This window comes from Trachinotus anak, unplaced genomic scaffold (assembly GCF_046630095.1).
Source record: "Trachinotus anak isolate AG129_WGS33_773 ecotype Australia unplaced genomic scaffold, CSIRO_AGI_Tana_v1 ptg000012l, whole genome shotgun sequence".
Lineage (NCBI taxonomy): Eukaryota > Metazoa > Chordata > Actinopteri > Carangiformes > Carangidae > Trachinotus > Trachinotus anak.
Window position 1 is genome coordinate 2395604 of NW_027273863.1, and position 20545 is coordinate 2416148.

Consider the following 20545-nt stretch of genomic DNA (forward strand, 5'->3'; position numbering starts at 1 on the left):
TGGGAGAGTTTATATTTTTTTAAGATTTGAAGAGGATTGTTAAAGGCAAGGAATGCCAGAAGTCCCACTAAGTAACATGCATAGTAAAAAAAAAACGCTATTGTAAATTATTATTATTTATATTTGTGGACTTGGTTGAACTGGGAGTTTGTCTGTGTGAGATGATGCACACAATGTTCATTGTTGAAAAGACTGGGCTGTGGTCTTAGTACTGTAGGAGTCAATTTCTGTCATTATCATGTTGGTGTGTGACATTTACAATAAATCTGGCCGAGCAAAGGTATGTGTGTGTGTGAGAAAGGGATGGGGTGATGTTCATGTGTGCCCATGTGTATGATGTGGCTCTTTGCGGTAACACAGTAAAAAATGTGGCTCTTGGTCTCTGACTGGTTGGCCACCCCTGCTCTAATCTATCCCTATCTGCCTCCTCTAGGGATGGTATTTCAAGGTTTTCAAAAAAATTCTTTACTCATTCCCTATCATTTATTTCTGAAGTGTATAGATCCTTATAAAAAGATTTAAATTGATCATTAATACCCTTCTGATCTATAATTCTGTTTCCCATGTTATCCCCTATCTCTACTATCATACCAGCAGCTGTTGATTGTTTTAGCTGGTAGCTCAGGAGCTTACCAGCACGTTCACCATGCTCATAGAGATCCTGTCTTGGCCTAAGATATATATCTTCCTCACGTTGACTTGTCAGGATGTCATATTCAGTCTGGAGCAAAATCCGCTTTCTATGTAGCTCCTCAGAGAGAGTCACAGAATTTGCCAGGTCAACTTCTTTTATTGCTTTTATTAATTCTGTGGTACGTTTCATCTTTCTTTTCCTTTCACCGGCACTGTATGAAATTATTTGTCCTCGAATATATGCTTTTAAGGATTCCCATAAAGTGCCACTACTTATATCAGGGGTATCATTAAGTTCCAAGAAAAAAATTATTTGCGAATTTATGAATTTTGTAAAGTCGTCATCCGCCAATAGTCTGCCATTAAGCCGCCACATTCTCTGAGATGGTGTATTCTCAGGAAAGTGAAGTTTCAATATGACCGGGCTATGATCAGATATTACGATACCAGGGTATTCTACATCTGTTACTATAGGGGTCAATTTATTGCCTAACAGGAAATAGTCAATTCTAGTATATGTTTGGTGTGGCGGGGAATAAAAGGAGTATTGTCTGGAGGTTGGGTTTACGGATCTCCATGGATCGAATATACCATATGTTTTACAAAAGAAGTTAATGCATTGTGCAGATTTACTTAGCACACTGGGTGTTGGACTAGAGCGGTCCAGAGTTGAATCTAAGACACAATTCAGGTCTCCCCCCAAAATCAAGTTATGAGTGTCCAAATTAGGTAGCAACGAGAATAAGTCCTTAAAAAATTGAACATTATCTCAATTGGGTGCGTATATGTTTGCCAGCACCACTGGCATACTGAATAACTTCCCAACCACAATAACATATCGACCATCTATCTATCTATCCATTTATCTTTTATGGTAGTTGTTTCTATGAATTGTGCATTCCTGTGTATAAGGATGGCCACTCCTCGACTCTTACTATTGAAATTTGAATGATAGATCTGATTGAATTCCCCCCTACAGAGCTTGAGGTGGTCCTTGTTCAACAAATGTGTCTCTTGCAAATAGACTATCTCTGCTCCCTGGTCTCTTAAATGTGAAAAGATCTTACTCCGTTTAGCCGGTTTATTGATCGCCCTTACATTCCAGCTCATCAAATTTGTGCCCATTCTGCCCGCAGCCATGTTTGGTGGCATGTCAGGGGTCCACAGTCCAATGCCCTCACTACGCTCCTGTGGCACCCACTATATGAATCACACCTTGAAGATCTGGCAGCAAAAACAGAAAAAATAAAGGGACAGGGTCTGGGAAGAAAGGGGGAGGCGTCACACACACATACACAGCTAACACATAACACATTACATATATGAACATGAACCCAAACAAAGTGCTCTTTAACGACCTCTCTTGTGGCCAACCGGTCCACAATCTCCTGCACACCAAGCCTACCGTGTGCAGCTCCGTGCATAACACCCCTTGATCACCCCTGTATAATATCATCCCTTTAACTTAATCATCTCCTTAAAAAAAAAAAAAAAAAAAAAAAAAGGCAGGGGGAGCTCGTAACAGAAAGGTCCTAAAAAATAGAAGACAATACCATAGAGAGTAGGCAACAATGGTCAAGGAGGAGCAATCAATTCTTAAACCTTAAATGGAATAAAACAGTAATGTGAGGCAGGGCCACAGTAGCTCTTAAATAAAATATTAAAATCAAATATTACTCTGTCAATATTGTCAAATCTAGTCAACAATATCCTGCCTGTGACCTCCATGTCATTACAACAGTGTAAACAATTATTACTTAGCCAAGCTCAAACCAGTCCATATGCTTCACCCGGGATTCAGTGTCTTCTTGATGTAGTCCATGGCATCTTTGGGGCTCTCGAAGATTTTCATTTGTCCCCCTTCTGGTGTAATAACCAGGGTTGCTGGGTAACAGAGCCCATATCTGATCCCCTTGCAGGTCCGCAGGAGGCTTCTTGCTTCCTTGAAGGCTGCTCTCTTACTGTTTACTTCCTGGGTGTAGTCTGGGAAGATGTGAATCCATCCACTCCGAGTGCTCGGTGTGCTCGGTCAAGCGTCAGTGTTGCTGCTTGTCCCAATTTTTCTTTCAGCAAGCCAGCTATGAATTCTGACGGCTTTTTACCTGTCTCGGCCCCTTCTCTTACCCCCACGACACGTATGTTGTTGCATCGTGATCTTGCCTCGAGGTCCTCGCTCCGTCCCCTCAGCTTCAGTATCTCCTTCTCCATTTCCTTCAGTTTTGTCTCCATGTTGGTTATACTGTCAGACTGATCATTCAACGTATTGTCCACTTTTTTTTCCCGTACTTCCATCTCGTTAGCCAGACTGATAGTTGTGTCGCTTATCAGATTCACCTCCTCATGTAGCAACTCAAACTGAGCTTTAGTATTATCTTCCAAACTCTTAGCCCATTTTTCCATCTCGGCTTTCAACTCTTTTCTTCCTTTCTCTATTTCTTCTTTGCATCTTGCGATCTCGGTCTTCGTCTCCTCTCTGTATTTCATAATCCCAGCATTGGTTTTTTTAATCTCGGACATCATGTCTTTAGCCCACTGAGGGATGTTGTCGGCAACTGGGCTAGCATTAGCTTTGCTAGCTGAGGGGGCAGGGTTGCTATCCGCGTGCAACTTTTCTACAACGGCTCGAGTCTGTCGGTTGGACATTTTCGATCATAAATTGCACCGAAAACGCACTCATTCTCTCCAGAACACGAATCTTATTCAACGAACCCTCTCAAAATGGTATAAAATTGGCGATATTAATATTTGGACTACTTTTACACGGAGCCTCCGCACGCACGTCTTCACCCAGTAAAGCACATCCGGAAGTCCCCTAATCCTTCTCTTTCAAAAGAGGAGCCTTCATTCTGTCCAGGCTCCTGGAGCTGCTCAGTTTGAGCTCTCTCAAATGCAAGATTTGCTTCCAGATCGAAGGCTTTTGAGCGAGCCTCCAGCTCTGCAGCCTCTTTATTGAAGAGCTGCAGCTTCAGAGAGTGAGTGGTGGTCTCCAGGTTGGATTCAGTCACTGTGCGCTGCAACTTCTCAACCTGGAGCTCCAAGTTCAACGCCTGGACTTCTTCTTGCAGGGCTTCCTTCTCTCTCTGCAGGGCCTCCTCCTCTTTCTGCAGGGCCTCCAGTTTGAGCTGAAGGTCCCTGTTGTTGGAGGTCTGCTGCTTGAGGTCGTTCTTGACTCTCTGCACAATCTTCTTGTGCTTCTTCAGCTGGTGTTGCAGAGCCTCAGTATCACTTTGTGGAGAGACTTGTTTAGCCTGAGCCTTTTCCAGCAGGGCCTTCAGGTGACGTATCTCCTTCTTCATCTGCTCTTTCTCCTGGCTCTAGCTGTTGCCATGCCATGTTTTGTTCAAATATCTTCATGAGTTCTAAGATGGACAGATGGATATCATCCACACTGAAATAACTAGGAATAAACCTACCTAAAATATGGCAGAGATAATATTTTTTATTATAATCTATTATTATAATAATATCTAATTATTATAATCTCTCTCTCTTTCTCTCTCTCTCTCTCTATATATATATATATATATATATTCAAGTTTAACATGTATAATACCCATAGTAAAATTTGTATATGTACATATATTAAAAATATTTGATGAATCTTTGTATGGTATAACATGTTAATGATAGATATTTAACTTATATGCAAGTTTATTAAAACAGCAGAGATATAGAAATTCTATATGTCTATGTTTTTATTATTAATTTCTCATTAATTGTAAAATGTTTATCATCTACTTCTGGGAAAGTGATCTCAGACTCTTGGAACCTACTGTTACATGATATCAACATGTACTTACAGGCTCTGAGATGGATATATATTTATATAACATACTGTATGTCTACAATATAAGCAGACATATTTGAATGGGCAAAACATGTTTTACATGACACATTTTAATAGGTCTCCAACACCCACGTTGTGGAGAGGGTGGTTGGTGTTGTCCAAGATGGCTCCAAGGTCCTCAACAGTCCTGAGAGAGTCCAGACTCCTCCAGGCACAGACCCAGCCTTTACAGCCAGCTCATCCAGTCTCCTTGTGTTCTGGTCTGACCTGCTGCTGTTCCAGCAGACTACAGCAGAGAGGAGGACACTCGCCACCACTGACTGATAAAACACTGCAGACGTCAAAAGACCTGAGCCTCCTGAGGAAAAAGAGCCAACTCTGCCCCCTCTGGTAGATGGCCTCTGTGTTCACAGTCCAGTCCAGTTTACTGTCCAGGTGCACACCTCGGTATTTATAAGTGTGTACCACCTCAATGTCTTTCCCTCAAATGTTGACTGGCTTTGTGGTGGATCATCTGACCATCTCCTTGGTCTTGGAGTTGTTCAGAAGGAGGCAGCTAGCTTGCTAGTTGCTAGCATTAGCATAATCTAGCATTAGCATTAGCATTAGCGTGGAAATGGCTAGCGTGACCCCAGTGGGCCCTGCACCCGGCTATCGATCTGGACGCCTTAGGAGGCAGCTAGTTTGACCTGGTAGAAACTTTTATGGAAGTTTTGACCATCCACTGTCTGACTGGATTTAGTCCACAGGGCCGGTCCACCTGTGCTCTCCCCCCACTGTGTCACATACAGGTTGCTTTGTTGTCACCTTCTCCTCAGATCATCCCAGCTCCATGGGGTTCATGTCTGAGACTGTGCTGGTCTTCATCATCTGGTTCTGTTCTTCAATGTTGTGGCTCATTATGTTGCTGTAGGATGAAGTCCTGACCGACCAGTCAGTCTTCTTCTGTTACTGGACTGTTTCTCTCCATCTGACAGCAGCATACAGTCCTACTTACTTACTTATTGTTGTCATGGTGATGATCAGAGACTGTACTGACACAATTTGTGCAGACAGAGGGTTTGTCAGTCGTCAACCTGGAGGAAGAGTTTCATCAGTTTTCAAGGCGTCACTTACTTCCACTACTGCAGGAAAGATGAAGTTCACCAGTTTACTCATCCTGGAAAAAGACCTGTATTCTGTCACATTTGCAGAGTTTTTCAGTTTTTGGTGACTAAACTCAAAAGGTTGTTATTTTTTTCAATCCTCTGATAATGACTCATAGCAGTGTCTCCTGAAATAGTGACCCTATGGTGGCAGGCATACCTGATCTTTGTTGTCGTGGTTACAATAATAACAATGAACAGTCATGGATAATAGAAACAACATAAACTGCTACTCTCACATGGGAATCGAACACCGCTCTCCTGTGTCATATTCATCCATCCACCCCAACCTCCTCCTGACATGGACTTTGTCGCTCTATAAACTACGTCACTACACTTTTCCCTTTACTCCTGTCATCTTTACTACAACCACTAGATGTCGCTTAGCAACAAAACCTAACTATGGGTCATAATAACCTGCTGACAGACGACCTATGACCTCATTTGTTACAGGACAGTCTTGTCTGACATATTCCCCTGAATCCCGTCCTCCAGCCATGAAGTGTAAATCCACACCACTGCACAAGACAGTAAGTCTCCTAAAATCTGTCCTGGCATATTTAAAAAAAAAACACAAGAAAAAACAACACAGGCAATGAGTATAATTATTTGTATATTTTTATCTTTAAATGTCAATTTACTCACCATTTACTAATTTAACTTACAAACCAAATAATAAAATCAAAACAGAGACAATAATACTCTCTTGAAGCTCCTCATCCTCACAGACCCTGGTCCTGTTTAGTCATCTTCCTCATCCCACATCACTTTGTGCAAGAGTGTGTAAACCTGCACCAAACTAACTACATACAAACAGTCTGTACACAGGTCCATTCAAAACTGAATATGAAGGCAACAATGATAATAATAAAATGTGTTTGCATGCCTCTGGTCAGTGTCAACATACTGTAATACATGATGCTCTAAATTTTAGAAGAAGCTCAGATTCCTCCTCTGATTGGCTGACTGACCTGTTGTTACTAGAGCTCCAGAGAGAAGCCTGAGAGAAGAGATGTAAAACTACACTGAGATGGTTTTTGGTTCTTAAAACCACAAATATATCTTCTGATGGAGATCAACACTTCAGATAAAACACAGGAAAAGTTAAAATATGGAATTTTAAAACTGCTTCACTGCCAATAATTGAGTTACAATTGGTACCAGGAGTTTGTAATGTGTAGTGGTCAGTATCTTTCAATTACTCTTGAATTATTCAATATTCATTTATTGTACAAGTGTATGCAGCATTTGGTTGCACCTTCTGCAAAGTGTGAACTGTTTCTCCTTAGAAGGACATTCAAATTATAAATGTGTCATCATTTATGTCTAAAAATGAGGAGTATAATACATCATGTCCCAACCATGAGCAGCATCTTCCTCCTCTTTACTTGAACCAGTACATGTAGTTGGACTGCACACCAGGAAAGCACATGTTGTTGCTGCAGGTTCCTCCGTAGCTGGATGGACAGGCTGAACAGGGAACCCCAACTCTGTACGGAGCCTCTCCGATCCAGTTTCCTCTGCAGAGCAAAAGGAACAACATTATCTGCAAAGTGGAGTAATTCTCACAGAAATACATAAATTTTCCAAACAGAGAGTTCTGCATGTCGGGTGTTCAATATAGAGTCACTATCTAAATGCACAGTGTGTCACTTGTAGTGTGTCTCTCAATCAAAACAATAACCAAAGATAGTGTTTGTTGACATCATTAAGCAGCGTGGGATCATGGGAGTTGTAGTCTTCCTCTGGTCAGGATCCTCTGTGTCAGTGGTTCAGGAGGTTTTGACCTGGAGCTGAATTCTCCACAGAGTCTCCTCCTCTCCACAACAAACAGAGCAGCTGATCAGAACCAGTAGAAACACTGAATCAAACTGTTTCACATTTAAAGTCACTGATTGGTCGACACTCTTCAGTGACACAGGACGTCTCTGATTGGCTGGAGCTGAGCTGTCTAACATTTCCTCAGCTTGTTTCTCTGATAACTTCAGATCCAGACATCCAACGACTAAAATCCTTCATCTGGTTCAGATACAGAGCTGAAAACCACCAAGGTGGAAACAAGACTAGGCCTAAACCTAGTATCTCTCTGGACTGCAACAGTTTAGTCTTTATTTCATTCAGCTCCAGAACATCACAGACTTTTATTAGAGACAGGTCTTTATTTCTAACTCCCTGTTTGACATGTAGAAACTGTCACAGTTGTATTTTAGTACAAAGCCTGGTTTGTTAGTTACTGTACTACGTAAGGTGGAGGACTGGTTCTGCTCGTGAAGAAAAGACAGAGAAAAAGATAAATAACAAAAGGAGAAATTTTGAAATAGATGAACCTCTGTAAACTGTATCACTGACAAAAATCTGCAGAAAGAAATAATTCTTTAGTTTGACTGAAATATTTCTAGAAAAGGTTCTTACACCTTCAGGAAGTTTTAGTTTGAGTTACAAACTAAATAGCATACATTTTCAAGGACAAGACAGGACATAATGTCCCCCAGCCTATAAGCGGGGGTGGGCAGGGCAGCATCACCCCATCTTAGTAGTACAGACCTGTTAACCATTATGCATTTCCCTGTAAACTGCACAAAAAGCTGGTGATGCCTCTGAGTTCAACTGTATATAAGCAGTACTGAAGTCTAACAGCAGGAGGGAGCAGCGTCTAGTCTGCTGAGGAGGAGGAGGAGAAGAAGAAGAGTTTGACCAATCAGTCCCCCAAATGTCAAGCATTTAAACACAGCAACAGAAACAGCTCCTCACTCCCTCTGGCTGCTTCCTCAGGTGAGGGCGGGGCTTTAACTGCAGGTGAATGGGCTGCGGTGGATGTGGAGCATTGCCGTTGTGAAGTGAGTTAAGTTAACGCAGAGCTGACAAACCTATCAAAATATTTAACCTTGATAATGTTACATAATTTACAAGCTAGCTAGCAAGCTAGCTAACAGAGATTTAAACTGGCAGAGTAACGTTAAGTCTTGTTGTGTTTGTGTCGCAGATTGTTAAACGTGACTTTTCATAGAACTGAGCTGCAGGAATAACGTCGCCAGGAGGTATGTGTGTGTGTGTGTGTGTGTGTGTGTGTGTGTGTGTGTGTATGCCTTGCATTTATGGATGGACATGACCAGACTCCTCTCCTGAATACTTAGGGGATGTTAATGAGTGGGTGGTGGGCTTGTTGTGGGAGGAGTGGGCTTAAATAGTATCTAAATGGTTTATTGAATTGATTCGTGCTGTCACCTCGCAGCAAGAAGGTTCTGGGTTCAAACCCTTTCTGTGTGGAGTTTGCATGTTCTTCCTGTGTCTGTGTTGGTTCCCTGTAGGTCTTGCCTTCACCCTATGTCAGCTGGGATTGGCTCCAGTCCCCCTGCTACCCAGTTCGGATAGGCGGTATAGAATATGGATGGATGGATGGTTTATTGTACCAGTGTTGTATGAACTTTCCTGAATTTTACTCAGATTTTCTTGTCAACCCTGCAGAGGATGATCAAAGAGTCATGTCCATTTCCTTTCTTCTGCTGTTAATGTTTCCTTGAGGCTGAGGTTGAAAATCCTTCCAGGATATTCATCTGGTTTTACTTATTCTGCCTTCATCAGGAAACAAACATCACATCATCACAATCTGCTAATCCCAGATTTACCAAAGGGGGAATTAAATTCACATCCTGAACTGGACATTTACACTGCATTAACAGAGATCTTAATCTGAAATATGGAAGGAACATACTCCCCCAAAACATCACAAAGCATTCAAAGTTGCAGTCTACATCTTTCAAATAAAGAAAGATGATGACATCAGGTCCCACACGACAAAGACACAATCTACCATTGAGCTTTTATACCACAGTACAAAGAAAAGATCGATACTGACAAGACCAGCATGGGGGAAGTGTTTGGGAACAGCTGGTGGGAGACTGACACGTGACATTTCCATGACTACATGTGGCTGCTGAAGGTATACACATCCAGCTGTTTTTTTTAAATATATATAGGTATATACTGTAAGTATACGTGGGTAATTCTGACCCATAACACAACAGATGTAATGAAAATACAAACAAGTTATTTTGGGAATTGTCTTGTTTATCATTCTTCTTTAAAGCAGTGGTTCTCAAAGTGGGGTCTGGTGGCCCCCAGTTGTCCTTGAGGGGGTTCCTGGGATCTCCAGAAAAACTATAATTCATCCACAGGTAACACAGTGACAGAATATCTGACTTGTTTGTTCATGGGTTTAAACACTTCCTGTAATAAAACATCTAACGGCAGAACTCTTCTCAGATGGGGCCTGGGGTCTGATTTGTGTCATTTTAGGTCCTTGATGTGAAAAAGTTTGAGAACTTTAAATGTCATTTCAATTGCTTTCAATGCTTACACTTTCACTGACACTTCAGTTCCTTTCAGTGGTTCAATTTCAAATGATTCCTCAAGTCCTTTCAGTACTTTCCACTGGTACTTCAACTGCTTACACCTAGACTGACACTTCAGTTTCATTCAATTCTTACACTTCAATTTAGACAAATAAACCCAAAACCTCTTCCAGCACTTCCATTAACTGCTAATTCAGCCTCTCTCAGTACTTTTATTTCATCTGCCACTTCAACAGTTTTCAATATTTCAACTGTTTCATGTTTCAACAGCAGCAAACTGTCAGCAGCGAACACTCATACTATACTTTCCAAGTAGACAGGAAATCCCTCCAGTCCCTTCACAACCACAGTGAGTCAGGACATTCAGCGTTTAACACCCGGGTCAACACGCTAATTTTCACCCCTTTTCCTGCTGTGACGTCGTTCAGCACAGACACTGGAGACACACCTGTTACCTGCCCAGCACAGTGCTGTTAAACCAGAAACACTGTGGCTGCCCTGCACTCAGGGATGACAGACTGACCTGACTTACTGCTCTGCACGGCAGCTAGCAGCTCACTTTGTCTCCACTGTGTCTGAAAGTGTGTGTCTGCATCTGAGTGTGTACTCTCCACTCTCCAGCCGGGTCAGCCACATTTAAAAAACCAGCTAATGTTGGCGGAAAAATGGTATGAAACAAAGAGGAAAATAACACAATACAAAACAACCGTCATCTTCCCTAACCCTAACTCTAACCGTCCAACCAGTCCTTCAACCGGTCCACCAAACAGTCCACCAGCCAGTCCACCAACCAGTCCTCCAACCAGTCCTTCAACCAGTCCACCAACCAGTCCTCCAATCAGTCCACCAACCAGTCCACCAACCGGTCCACCAACCAGTCCATCAAGCGGTCCACAAACGGGTCCTTCGACCAATCCTCCAATCAGTCCACCAACCAGTCCTCCAACCAGTCCACCAATCGGTCCACCAATCAGTCCTCAAACCAGTCCACCAACCAGTCCACCAATCAGTCCACCAACCACTCCAACAACCAGTCCTCCAACCTCAACATCAACCCTCTGATACAACCCATAGCAGTGTCTCCTGAAATAGCGCCCCATGGCAGCACCATGGTTACTATAATAACAGTTATGGTGATTTGGGTTAAAATAAGTACTTCCTCAACATCAGATGATCTTTGTTGTCGTGGTTACAATAATAACAATGAACAGTCATGGATAATAGAAACAACATAAACTGCGACTTTCACATGGGAATCGAACACCGCTCTCCTGTGTCATATTCATCCATCCACCCCAACCTCCTCCTGATGTGGACTTTGTTGCTCTATAAACTACGTCACCGCACTTTTCCCTTTGCTCCTGTCATCTTTACTACGACCACTAGATGTCGCCTAGCAACAAAACCTAACTATGGGTCATAATAACCTGCTGACAGACGACCTGTGGGCTCATTGTTACTGGAAAGTCTGGATTAAAACCTGAGCTCCTGCAGGACTCCACCTGTCTCCTCAGGAGCTTTAAGGTGTAGTAGATAGATGTATTTTTCTCTTGCTGTGTTCTGCTCTGTCCACACAGACTGACACACCCAGGGTCAACTAACTTCGGTGAGTAGTTGCAGACAAGGAAGGTGGCTTCAGTCCACAGAGCTCCCCACACAAACATGTTGTAGCAAGTTTGCACTGCACAGCCCACTCTGCTGGTGGAGGCCCACACCATCTGAAACACAGCAACCACACATCAGAAATACCATCAGATTGACATTCAGTCAGAACAATGGTGTTCATGAAGCTGTCAAACTAATGTACAGCATGTGTTGCTGTACAGGTAGTGCAGTGGTTGTTGTCTCACAGCTAAGAGGTTCTGGGTTTGAACCTGCTGCCCCCCGGGGCCTGTCTGAGTGGGGTTCACATGTTTTCCCTGTTCTCATGCCCGTGAGTGTGAATGGTTGTTTGTCTCTGTGTGTCAGCCCTATCCAGGAGCCTCAAGGATGAGCAGCATAGCTAATGGATGGATGTACCTTGATGATAAAATTGTTCTGAAGCGTCTTTTATCTTCAGTTATTTGGTCTTTAAATTTGTGGAATACTCATGAATATTGTTGATCAAGCAGCAGCATAAAGTATTTGGTTCAGCCAATCATTATGATCACTATGGCTCAGAAAATAAATAAAGCTGATCAAAATTCAATCCTTCTTTACTGAATTCTCACACAAAAAGGTTGGTGACCCCCTTGACATAAGGTAAGAAAGATATGACAATTACTCTCTCTCACACACACACACACACACACTCAGACATGCAGCTCAGACCTCTCTCACCTGTGTGTAGTGTGTACACATGGGCCCGTAGCAGAGCAGGGGGCAGCTGGGATTGCAGAAGCGGGGGTAGGGGAACACGTAGTCGTTGACCTCATCATACCAGGGTTTGACCAGCTGCAGGATGGACTGGTACCTGTGGTGACAGAGAGCAGAGACGTGGTTCTGAGACGAGGGCGCTTCTACAGCAGTGACAAATCACATGAAAGAGGTTTTTTACCATTGATCAGCTGATTTGATGGGACAGTAGAGGGCAGGGCTGGGCTGTTCTGTAATATCAATAACAACTTGTGTGTGTATGTTTGTAATACTGTTGTTACTGTTTGCACCTGCAGCTCTAAAATGAATTATTAATAAAAATAAAACTATCCCATATTTAGAATCTGAATGAATGAAAGATGAAACATTTGCAGCTTTGTCTGCTTGTTCTTGTTCTTCTTTTCTGTTCCAAGTGCACCCTGACCCATTCATAAACAACACACAGCCTACAACATCCCAATATCTAAAATATCAGCCTGAGGGCATCAGACTGACTGTAGAGCTGGTCCTTCACAATCTAATGAGGCATTAGTTGTTTTAATTGTTCATCTCCTGTCGAGGACGTCCTGAGGATGTCCTGTTCCTCCATCATCATGTCTCTGTCATTCATCCTCACTGGGAGGAGCTAAGATGTGAGGAGGAGGAGTCAGGGAAACGAGGAACCAATGAAAAAGGAGAAAAAACTGAGCATCACTGGAGCAAGGATCCAATGGAGGACAGCAAAGACATAGTGTTTCATAGTGTGTGTGTGTGTGTGTGTTTGTGTGTGTGCGCTGCACTCACCCCCCTGTCCTGACTGACAGGTTCTGTCCGTAGAACTGCAGCAGGTAAGCTGGTCCATGTGCCCACACACAGGTAGCAGCCCAGGCTTCAGCCGTCCTGGCCAGGTCGTTGTCCCACACCTGAGGGAGACAGAGTGGAGAAGAGACGTCACAGCTGCTGAAGGAAACAAGCTCAAGTCCCACTAAAAGTTTCTAACTAAAGGTTTTCTTCAAATCCTCTTCACAAAGCTGCTGAGACCAACTTTTACTGAGGAAAAGCAGAAACTTGTGAGCTCAGAGTGAGACTCTGTTGCAATGGTGACGTCAATTCTCATGGACAAGCTTGTTGCAAAAACCACAGTGACTGGTTGGTGAAAGACTGGACTGTGCGGGTGAAAACGCAGGAGCAACATCCTGCAGTGATATTAAAGAAAACAGAAATAAACCAAAATTTAATTAATTACAGCTTACTAAAGAAGTGGATAATAATTTTTACATGGGTCTGTCTCTGGTTCCGATCACACCGGGTCAACTTGATGAAGCTGCTTCATTTCTCTGGAGCTGCTGAACATCTAACGGGAACCGTATGAACTGTCCTCTGATGAGGGGTCTACAGAGAAAATTTACTGTTTGGTGAATAGATCTTCTGACATACACTGGAGACCTCAAGTTGTAAACATCAAAAAGTTGTATTCTCCCTGTTAACAAGCAGCGCAGCGTTCAGCCCTTTATGATTCTCTGTGATCTGGTCTCAGTGAGTCGGGTCTCCCAGACTTAGGTGATGCTTTTAGAGGCTCTGTGAATTACTCTCAGTTACAAACATGAGTTTCTCCTAAATCAGATAGTTTGGAAAAACTTTTAGCCTGAAGATGCTTTGTGAATATGAGCGCTGGTTATCATTCTATGTAATGTATCAAATACTGAACATATGGCATCAGGACCATGTAAGAGAATGGCCTGAAGAAGAGTGAAAAAATAGGCGCCATTGGTCCACAGTGTTCAGATCCTCTATTTGCGTAGCAGACACTTTTAAATAATAAGTTACAGGCAAAAGTGTTGTTTTCAAATGAAGGAAGGAGGTGGAAAAGGTGGTTGATGTGAAGCTTCTGTTGACACCACTGGACATCATCATCTGGTCTGTCACTAAACTTAATTTACTCATGTTGTCTTGTTGAGCTTTACAAGAAAGACCTGAGAACAAGTAACATTCATGATCATGTAGATTATATCCACATCTCCTACTCGTTTCATGATTCATAATCAGAAGAGGAGATGAGTAAACTGCATAAATATCATCACTTCACATGATGTCGTCCATGCAAACAAGCAAACAAGCTAAATGAATGTAACTCAGGATTACAAAACTGATTTGCTTCCAGAGCTAAAGGAACGGGGCTCAGTTCTCTTTGTTACAGGCTGGACAAACTGTCACCCTCACATCTGGATATAAAGCCTGTACAATAAAAATAAAACCTTTCTCCACATTCACTGTCACCATGTACAACTGAGCACATAACCAATGCTGACAGTTCATACTACCGTAAAATCCTTCTCACTTCATTAAGCTGTCATGTCGTGCTCCGTGGATTATGTGAACACTAGCAGTAAAATATTTGTCTCTGCTGGTTTGAGTTGCCCCAATAGTAACTGTAACCTAGTAACCAGGCAGTGACCCTGTGACCTAAAGGTCCTCCCCTCAGTGAGGTAATGTTTCATGAATTCAGTTCACAAAATTAAAAAAACACTTACCTTAAAAACATCATCAAGACTGACTGGAACAAAGAGTCAGATCATGACTCTGACCAGCCACTGTCGAACTTACAGAATCACCTTTCTACTGGGAAACAAAAACTCAGTGTATTACTGTGTGTTTAGTTTACTAAAGGTCTAACAGTGTGGGGCTGAAGTCCTTAGCCACAGTGAAATCCTGACGTCACTATGAAGTTGCTGCGTCCATCTTCTTCCTCGCTGGGTTTACTCCACAGCTGATGACACCACAGGTGATGCTGGACTTTACAAATGTCTCAACTCATCACCGTAAACCGAGGAGCAGAACTAGACTCAACATTTTCTTATTACCTAGATCTGCAGCATGAATGCGTCAGATTTTGCATCAAACAAACTGAAAATTGAAATTTACGAAATTTCTGAAAATCTTGCAACGTCAAGAAAAGTGTGAAGTGTGAAAAGTGTTCAGAACTATTTGTATAATCCCGCTGACAGACAAACAAACAAACCAAGAATCTGCACCATGACCCCGGTCATGTTTACAGAGTAATTCCTCCAGTCCTGCAGAGTTGAATTTACTCATATCAAGAATTAAATTACTTGTGTTGTTGTTTTCACTGATTATTTTGGCCAGAGGCAGATACAACTGCAGCTCACTGCCAAACACATCTGCCTCTGATTCAGCCGTTCACACACACACACTGATATACAGATGGCAGCGGATCTGCCACCAAAGACACCGGCTCCCCATCAGGAGAGAGCCTTCTCAACGACCTGCTCTACCTCCTGACCCACAGCTGATCTAGGCAGCAGTTACAGAGGGACCACGTCTCAAACATCAGGGAGGACAAGCTAGTGAACAGACTGAGAGCCAAAGCCCCCTGCACCCCTGTCCACAATCCTCTTTGTGGGTGTCCAGACCTTGGAGAGCAGGATGGACGAGTCGGCCTCTGTTTTGGACAGAGCAGAGGAGCCTGGCAGGTCCAAGGGTCTTGTAAGGACCTATAATTGGTGTTATCCCAGAGACATGGAAACTCGTCCAGCTCTCCTGGCTTTGGGCAGCTGATGACTTCATGCTCTCGTTCTGTGGGAGTTCCCCCTCGGCTGACAGCTCTGTGTGTCCACAACCACAGGCAGATGTTGGCGCAGCAGTTACAGAGCTGTACAGTGTCCTTTGCCGGCCAAGGACCACATATCCAAACACTGACTCAGTCAGGATGAACCTAAAACCAGCATTAGCTGACATGTCATCATCTTTCATTTTGATACGGTGATGAGCCGCTCTCTCTTTTAGCTAACCTTTTTAATGTCTCCCTCCTCCAGAGGTAAACATCTGGCTTTTTAGAGGCTATAACTCCGTCTGTCTGTTTGTTGCTGAGCAGGTGATCATGATATTGTTATTCTACAAACATCAGTTATAGACGCCTTAAAAGTTCTGCTAAACTTCTATCGACAATTCAATTCAATTCAATTTATTTGTATAGCGCCAAATCATAATATACATTATCTCAAGGCACTTTACAGGGTAAGGTCAAGACCTTACTTTGTTACAGAGAAAAACCCAACAGTTCCCACAACGAGCAAGCGCTTGGCGACAGGGGGGAGGAAAAACTCCCTTTTAACAGGAAGAAACCTCCAACAGAACCGGGCTCAGGGTGGGCGGCCGTCTGCCTCGACCGGTTGGCCGACACATTATAGCTGTGTCCTAATTCAGGGGCTGCACCCATCAGAAGACACAATCTAGGCAGTGTGAGCCCGAAGTCCGAATCAAATGAGACGGTCTGGTCTACACCTTGCAACCATGACAACACGTTACTTTTTTTCACAGTAACTTGAGGTTTTAAGGTCCTTGGTTTTAACAGTTGTACCATTACTGTTGAACTGAGCTGAAACACATATTTACATTTAACGCTGTGATCCTCAGGGTCTCTGTCAGTGGTGCTTACTGACATATTATTTTCATTAGGGCATGCAATGAATCTTGGGATATGTTGGGTCATGAAGGATCCACCTCTTGGAGCCTTCGTTGTCCAGGTAAAGAAGGACACATCTGAAGGAGCTGTGATGTAATCGGTCTTTAGATGCAGTCTCTGAAGGATGAGGATCCTGAACTGGGACACAGCTTATGTGTCCCATCCAAGTGTCAACCCACTGTGACGTCACCCATTGGTTTGTGAGCTGCTTTTCTGAAGCCTCCAGTTTGTAATTTGTCTGTCGCCATCTTGGTTTTTTGAAACCAGAAGAAACGTATTTGGAGGAGTGTGGTACAGTCTGTCAATCACACGGTAGCTCCGCCCTAATGCACCCCCTGCTTTATGGTCTATTTTCCTCTAAATGGATCATAATTTAAAAAACGAACATTGTGTTGTATTCAGTACAATCAGACGTCTTTCTACAACCAGTGGTCGCCCCCTCATGATCATTAGATAGAATGCAGCTTTAAGGCTCTTCAGCACTGGCTTCACTTTTCAGACCCAGAGTTTAAGTCCAGGTTTATAAACAGTCTGGTTGCACCCAAGGAGTAGGACTGGACCATTCAAGGAGGGTAACAAAACTTCCACCACCATTCAGTACGTCAGACCGTGATGCCATCCTCCTCATGAGGAATTATATCTAAAGGAAAGTATGAGGGGCTGTGGTGATGGAAGGGATCAGGTATTGGACGGCCCTATCAGAGCCAGCGGTGCAGGTGTGATCTCAGTGAGCCTTCAGAAGTAGAAAGCTGACCGACAGTATCCTCCCTCAGTCATTTCAGAAGCAGAAGCCGTGGGTTGATGGATCCATCTACGCTGCTGCTGGACTTCATCATCCTGCAGGTTGAGACATGTGGTCAAAGGTGCTCAGCAGACTCTGTTCTAATCACTATTATTTCTATTACTGCACACTAACCTTTCAGGTCACAGTCTAGAGGATGTTACCCCACGTTTCACCACACACACTGAGAAATATGAGTATGTTCAGAAGTGGGGGTTTGGCACTGGTTTCATGTAGATCTCTTCAAAGAAGTTACATAACAATAAGAGACTTTTCATTTCTTAGGTATTGAAGACTAAAAGAAGGTCTGCAGCAGTTACTCAGAGCTGCCTGTATCCAGATGTTGCCATTAGTGCAGCTGTAAAGTTGTAAAATGTGAAGGCGTTAAAACAGAAAAGTAAATCTTCTTCAGACTCCAGGAAAAGAATTCGTTCAAACGTCCTCCAGGCACAGGACCAAACTGTCCTCCTAAAGCCTGATGATCGATGAGTTGTATGGAGGGAGGGCTGGTACCGGTGCCGTCTGAGGCTGATTCAGGGACTGTGTCTACAGGCGGCGCCCATGACCTCATTCTCAGAGCGCTTCTCTACAGCACTTACTGTTGCTAGGTTACAAAAACCATCCCCTGGCACTTCTGCATCCCTTCAATGTTTAATCCTAAAGAACTGGGTTGTCCATGACAGCCAGGATCAGTTTCTCTTCCGCCATTGTTGATAGTGTTGATATCGTAAGTCCTGCCCCCTACTTAATTCTGATTGGCTGGTGAGGGAGTGGTGATGTTGACCAGAGGTGTATCAAAAAGCTGAACTAATTTCAACCCAAAGCTCCGTGAGCTCCATGGGTAAAAAAAGCTGAATGATGAGGGTGTTTTTTCCTGTGAAGGACGTTCACAGGATTTGTAAAGAAAATAGATGCTGCTGACGTAAAAACATCTGGACACAGAAGCTAAATCAGCCCAGACAGCAACAAGCACAAGCTGGACTCTATGAACCGCCAGTGTTCAACATCAGATGAATAAAGATTATGAAATAAATAATTAAAAAATATTTCAGATTTTATTCCGTTATGCCATTTTTTCCAAAGACACACTTTATTTCATGCTGATCACTTTTCATTGCAGCAGTGACACTAACATGTAACACGATTAACATTGTTTTCACTCAGTAGTATAACTAGTTAGCCAGCTGGGTAAGTGGCATGTGCAGGCTGGTCAAGCTAAATGAATAAAATAATGCTACGTTGTTTCCTGAGAATTATCTTTCTATCAGGACTGAATGATATGGAGAAGAAAAAAATCATACTGTGATTATTTTGGCTGATAATGTGATTTTGATATGAGTCACGATGATTTCAGTTGGACTGGTCATTTTTCACTAAATTTTCACTGAAAAAAAAGTAATGATGTAATTTTTGTTGGACTTTGTACCAACGTGTTTTTCTAGGCCTGGAGAGCATGATTTCTAGCACCACAATGCTTCATTTACAGTCTGCTGTGACACATTTGACCTGTATGGCGTGCGATTACGATGCTACACTTGTCCACATTGTGATCTTGATAATATTTCGGTTAATTGTTCAGCTGCAATTTCTACACAACTAAACTGCAACAGGAGAAATATTTTGTGGGAAACATAATTGCAGCTGGATTAGTTTGTACATCACCTCCTGGTGTCTCAGCTGCTGTTAACAAATATGAAGCTTCATTCCTCAGGACAGTTTTAATAATTTCTTCAATTATTTCACAAATTCATGGTACTACTTAAACTGTTTCAATTTAAACTACTTATTGGTGTGAATCATTATTTTACAGTTATTATTTAATCATATAATATTGGACACCTTGGGATCCCGTAGATTCATCTGCAGGGAAACATCAGCAGAGTGGCCATGAAAATATAAGATCTACACTTTATGGAACAAGAGCTTCGTGTTGCTGTCAGAAAAGCAGACCTAAAACACGCCACCTACTGTTATCAGGGGGGAAATGCACTGGAAACAGTTTAATTCCACTTAAGAGGAAAAAAGTTAAATATTGACGTCTAACACCTGGGTTACCGTGGTGAGTAGTTTACCATGTACTCCATGTTTGCAGCGGGCGGGAAGACGCTGGCTCTGACTTGGTTGTGATAGTCCAGGATGGCCACCATGTCGCTCTGACTGATGAACCGTTTCCGCCGTACTCTGTGGACCCCGGGAGACGAGTCCGGTTTCATCACAGGAGTCGGACCGGAGCTAGACTGCTGCTGGAGCTGCGGGGACCCGGTGGAGTTTAACACCCGCCCGCTGACTCCGCACAGCAGCACCGCGCAGGACAGAAAATAAACGTCTCTCATGTTTTCACCTTTGAAAAACCCGTCAGATAAAGTCAGTGAACTGAGAGGAGCTGGTGGTCTCTGATGGTCCAGGACCAGCAGTGAGGCTGAGTGGATGCTCTTTACTCTGTGAGGATCTCTGAAAGGTGACTGGGTTCAGCCTGCCCCCACTGTCTTTCAAAATAAAACACACTGCACTGAGCTTAATTCAGGGGGAGGAGTAAATAAAAATACAGTAATGTGTCATTACTCAGAGGGAGAAGTCAGGTCATTTAGGAAACTTTATGTAGATTAGAAAACCTAAGGAATTCTGCAGGCGAACCTGAGTCTGTACCTTTATAAGGATCTTTGTATGAAGAAAATATGTAGCCAAGTAAAATATACATATAATAACACATGGAAGACCCTCTGCCTGACTGTGATGACGTGTTCAGGTGCAATGGGACAGTCACTGAAAGAAACCAAACAATTAATGAACCACAACTGAGAAACTATTTCATGTTTTATTTGCTTTTTTCTTTCTAATGTGTTTCACATTCAGAAGCACGAGCATGTGAAAACACTGCAGCAACCAAGGCACTAACACTGACCCTGAATAAGCTCAGAGGAAGCATGGTTCAGGATAAAGTTTACATAACTAACTTCTGTTCAATGACCTGACAGTCAGGTGGAGACTGCCCTCTTCACAAGATGCTGTCTGTGGCTTCACATCTGCTCA

The 20545-nt window shown here is 42.9% G+C and overlaps 1 protein-coding gene and 1 long non-coding RNA gene across 2 annotated transcripts; one reads left to right on the forward strand and one right to left on the reverse strand.

Annotated features, from left to right (window-relative positions):
* Nucleotides 1–5966: 5966 nt before the first annotated feature.
* LOC139629574 (peptidase inhibitor 15-like) lies at nucleotides 5967–20002 on the reverse strand. The gene is made up of 5 exons (XM_071492283.1): nucleotides 19588–20002; nucleotides 13056–13174; nucleotides 12237–12369; nucleotides 11520–11635; nucleotides 5967–7085 (listed from the first exon to the last, which is right to left on the reverse strand). The coding sequence occupies exons 1-5, from the start codon at nucleotides 19846–19848 to the stop codon at nucleotides 6950–6952; spliced, it is 765 nt and encodes a 254-aa protein (XP_071348384.1). The 5' UTR covers nucleotides 19849–20002; the 3' UTR covers nucleotides 5967–6949.
* LOC139629575 (uncharacterized) lies at nucleotides 7100–10229 on the forward strand. Its single transcript, XR_011693000.1, has 3 exons — nucleotides 7100–8402; nucleotides 8549–8603; nucleotides 8874–10229. It is a non-coding gene; the product is annotated as an uncharacterized lncRNA (long non-coding RNA).
* Nucleotides 20003–20545: the final 543 nt, after the last annotated feature.

Bases quoted from the DNA above. Each gene is read 5' to 3' on its own strand.
- LOC139629574 (XM_071492283.1), bottom strand. From the start codon at position 19,848: ATGAGAGACGTTTATTTTCTGTCCTGCGCGGTGCTGCTGTGCGGAGTC. The intron at 13,175-19,587 runs GTAAACTACTCA...TGTCTCCCTCAG, and splicing joins CTGCAAACATGGAGTACATG to GTGTGGGACAACGACCTGGC. The intron at 7,086-11,519 runs GTTAGTTGACCC...TTTGCTCTGCAG, and splicing joins GTCTGCAACTACTCACCGAA to AGGAAACTGGATCGGAGAGG.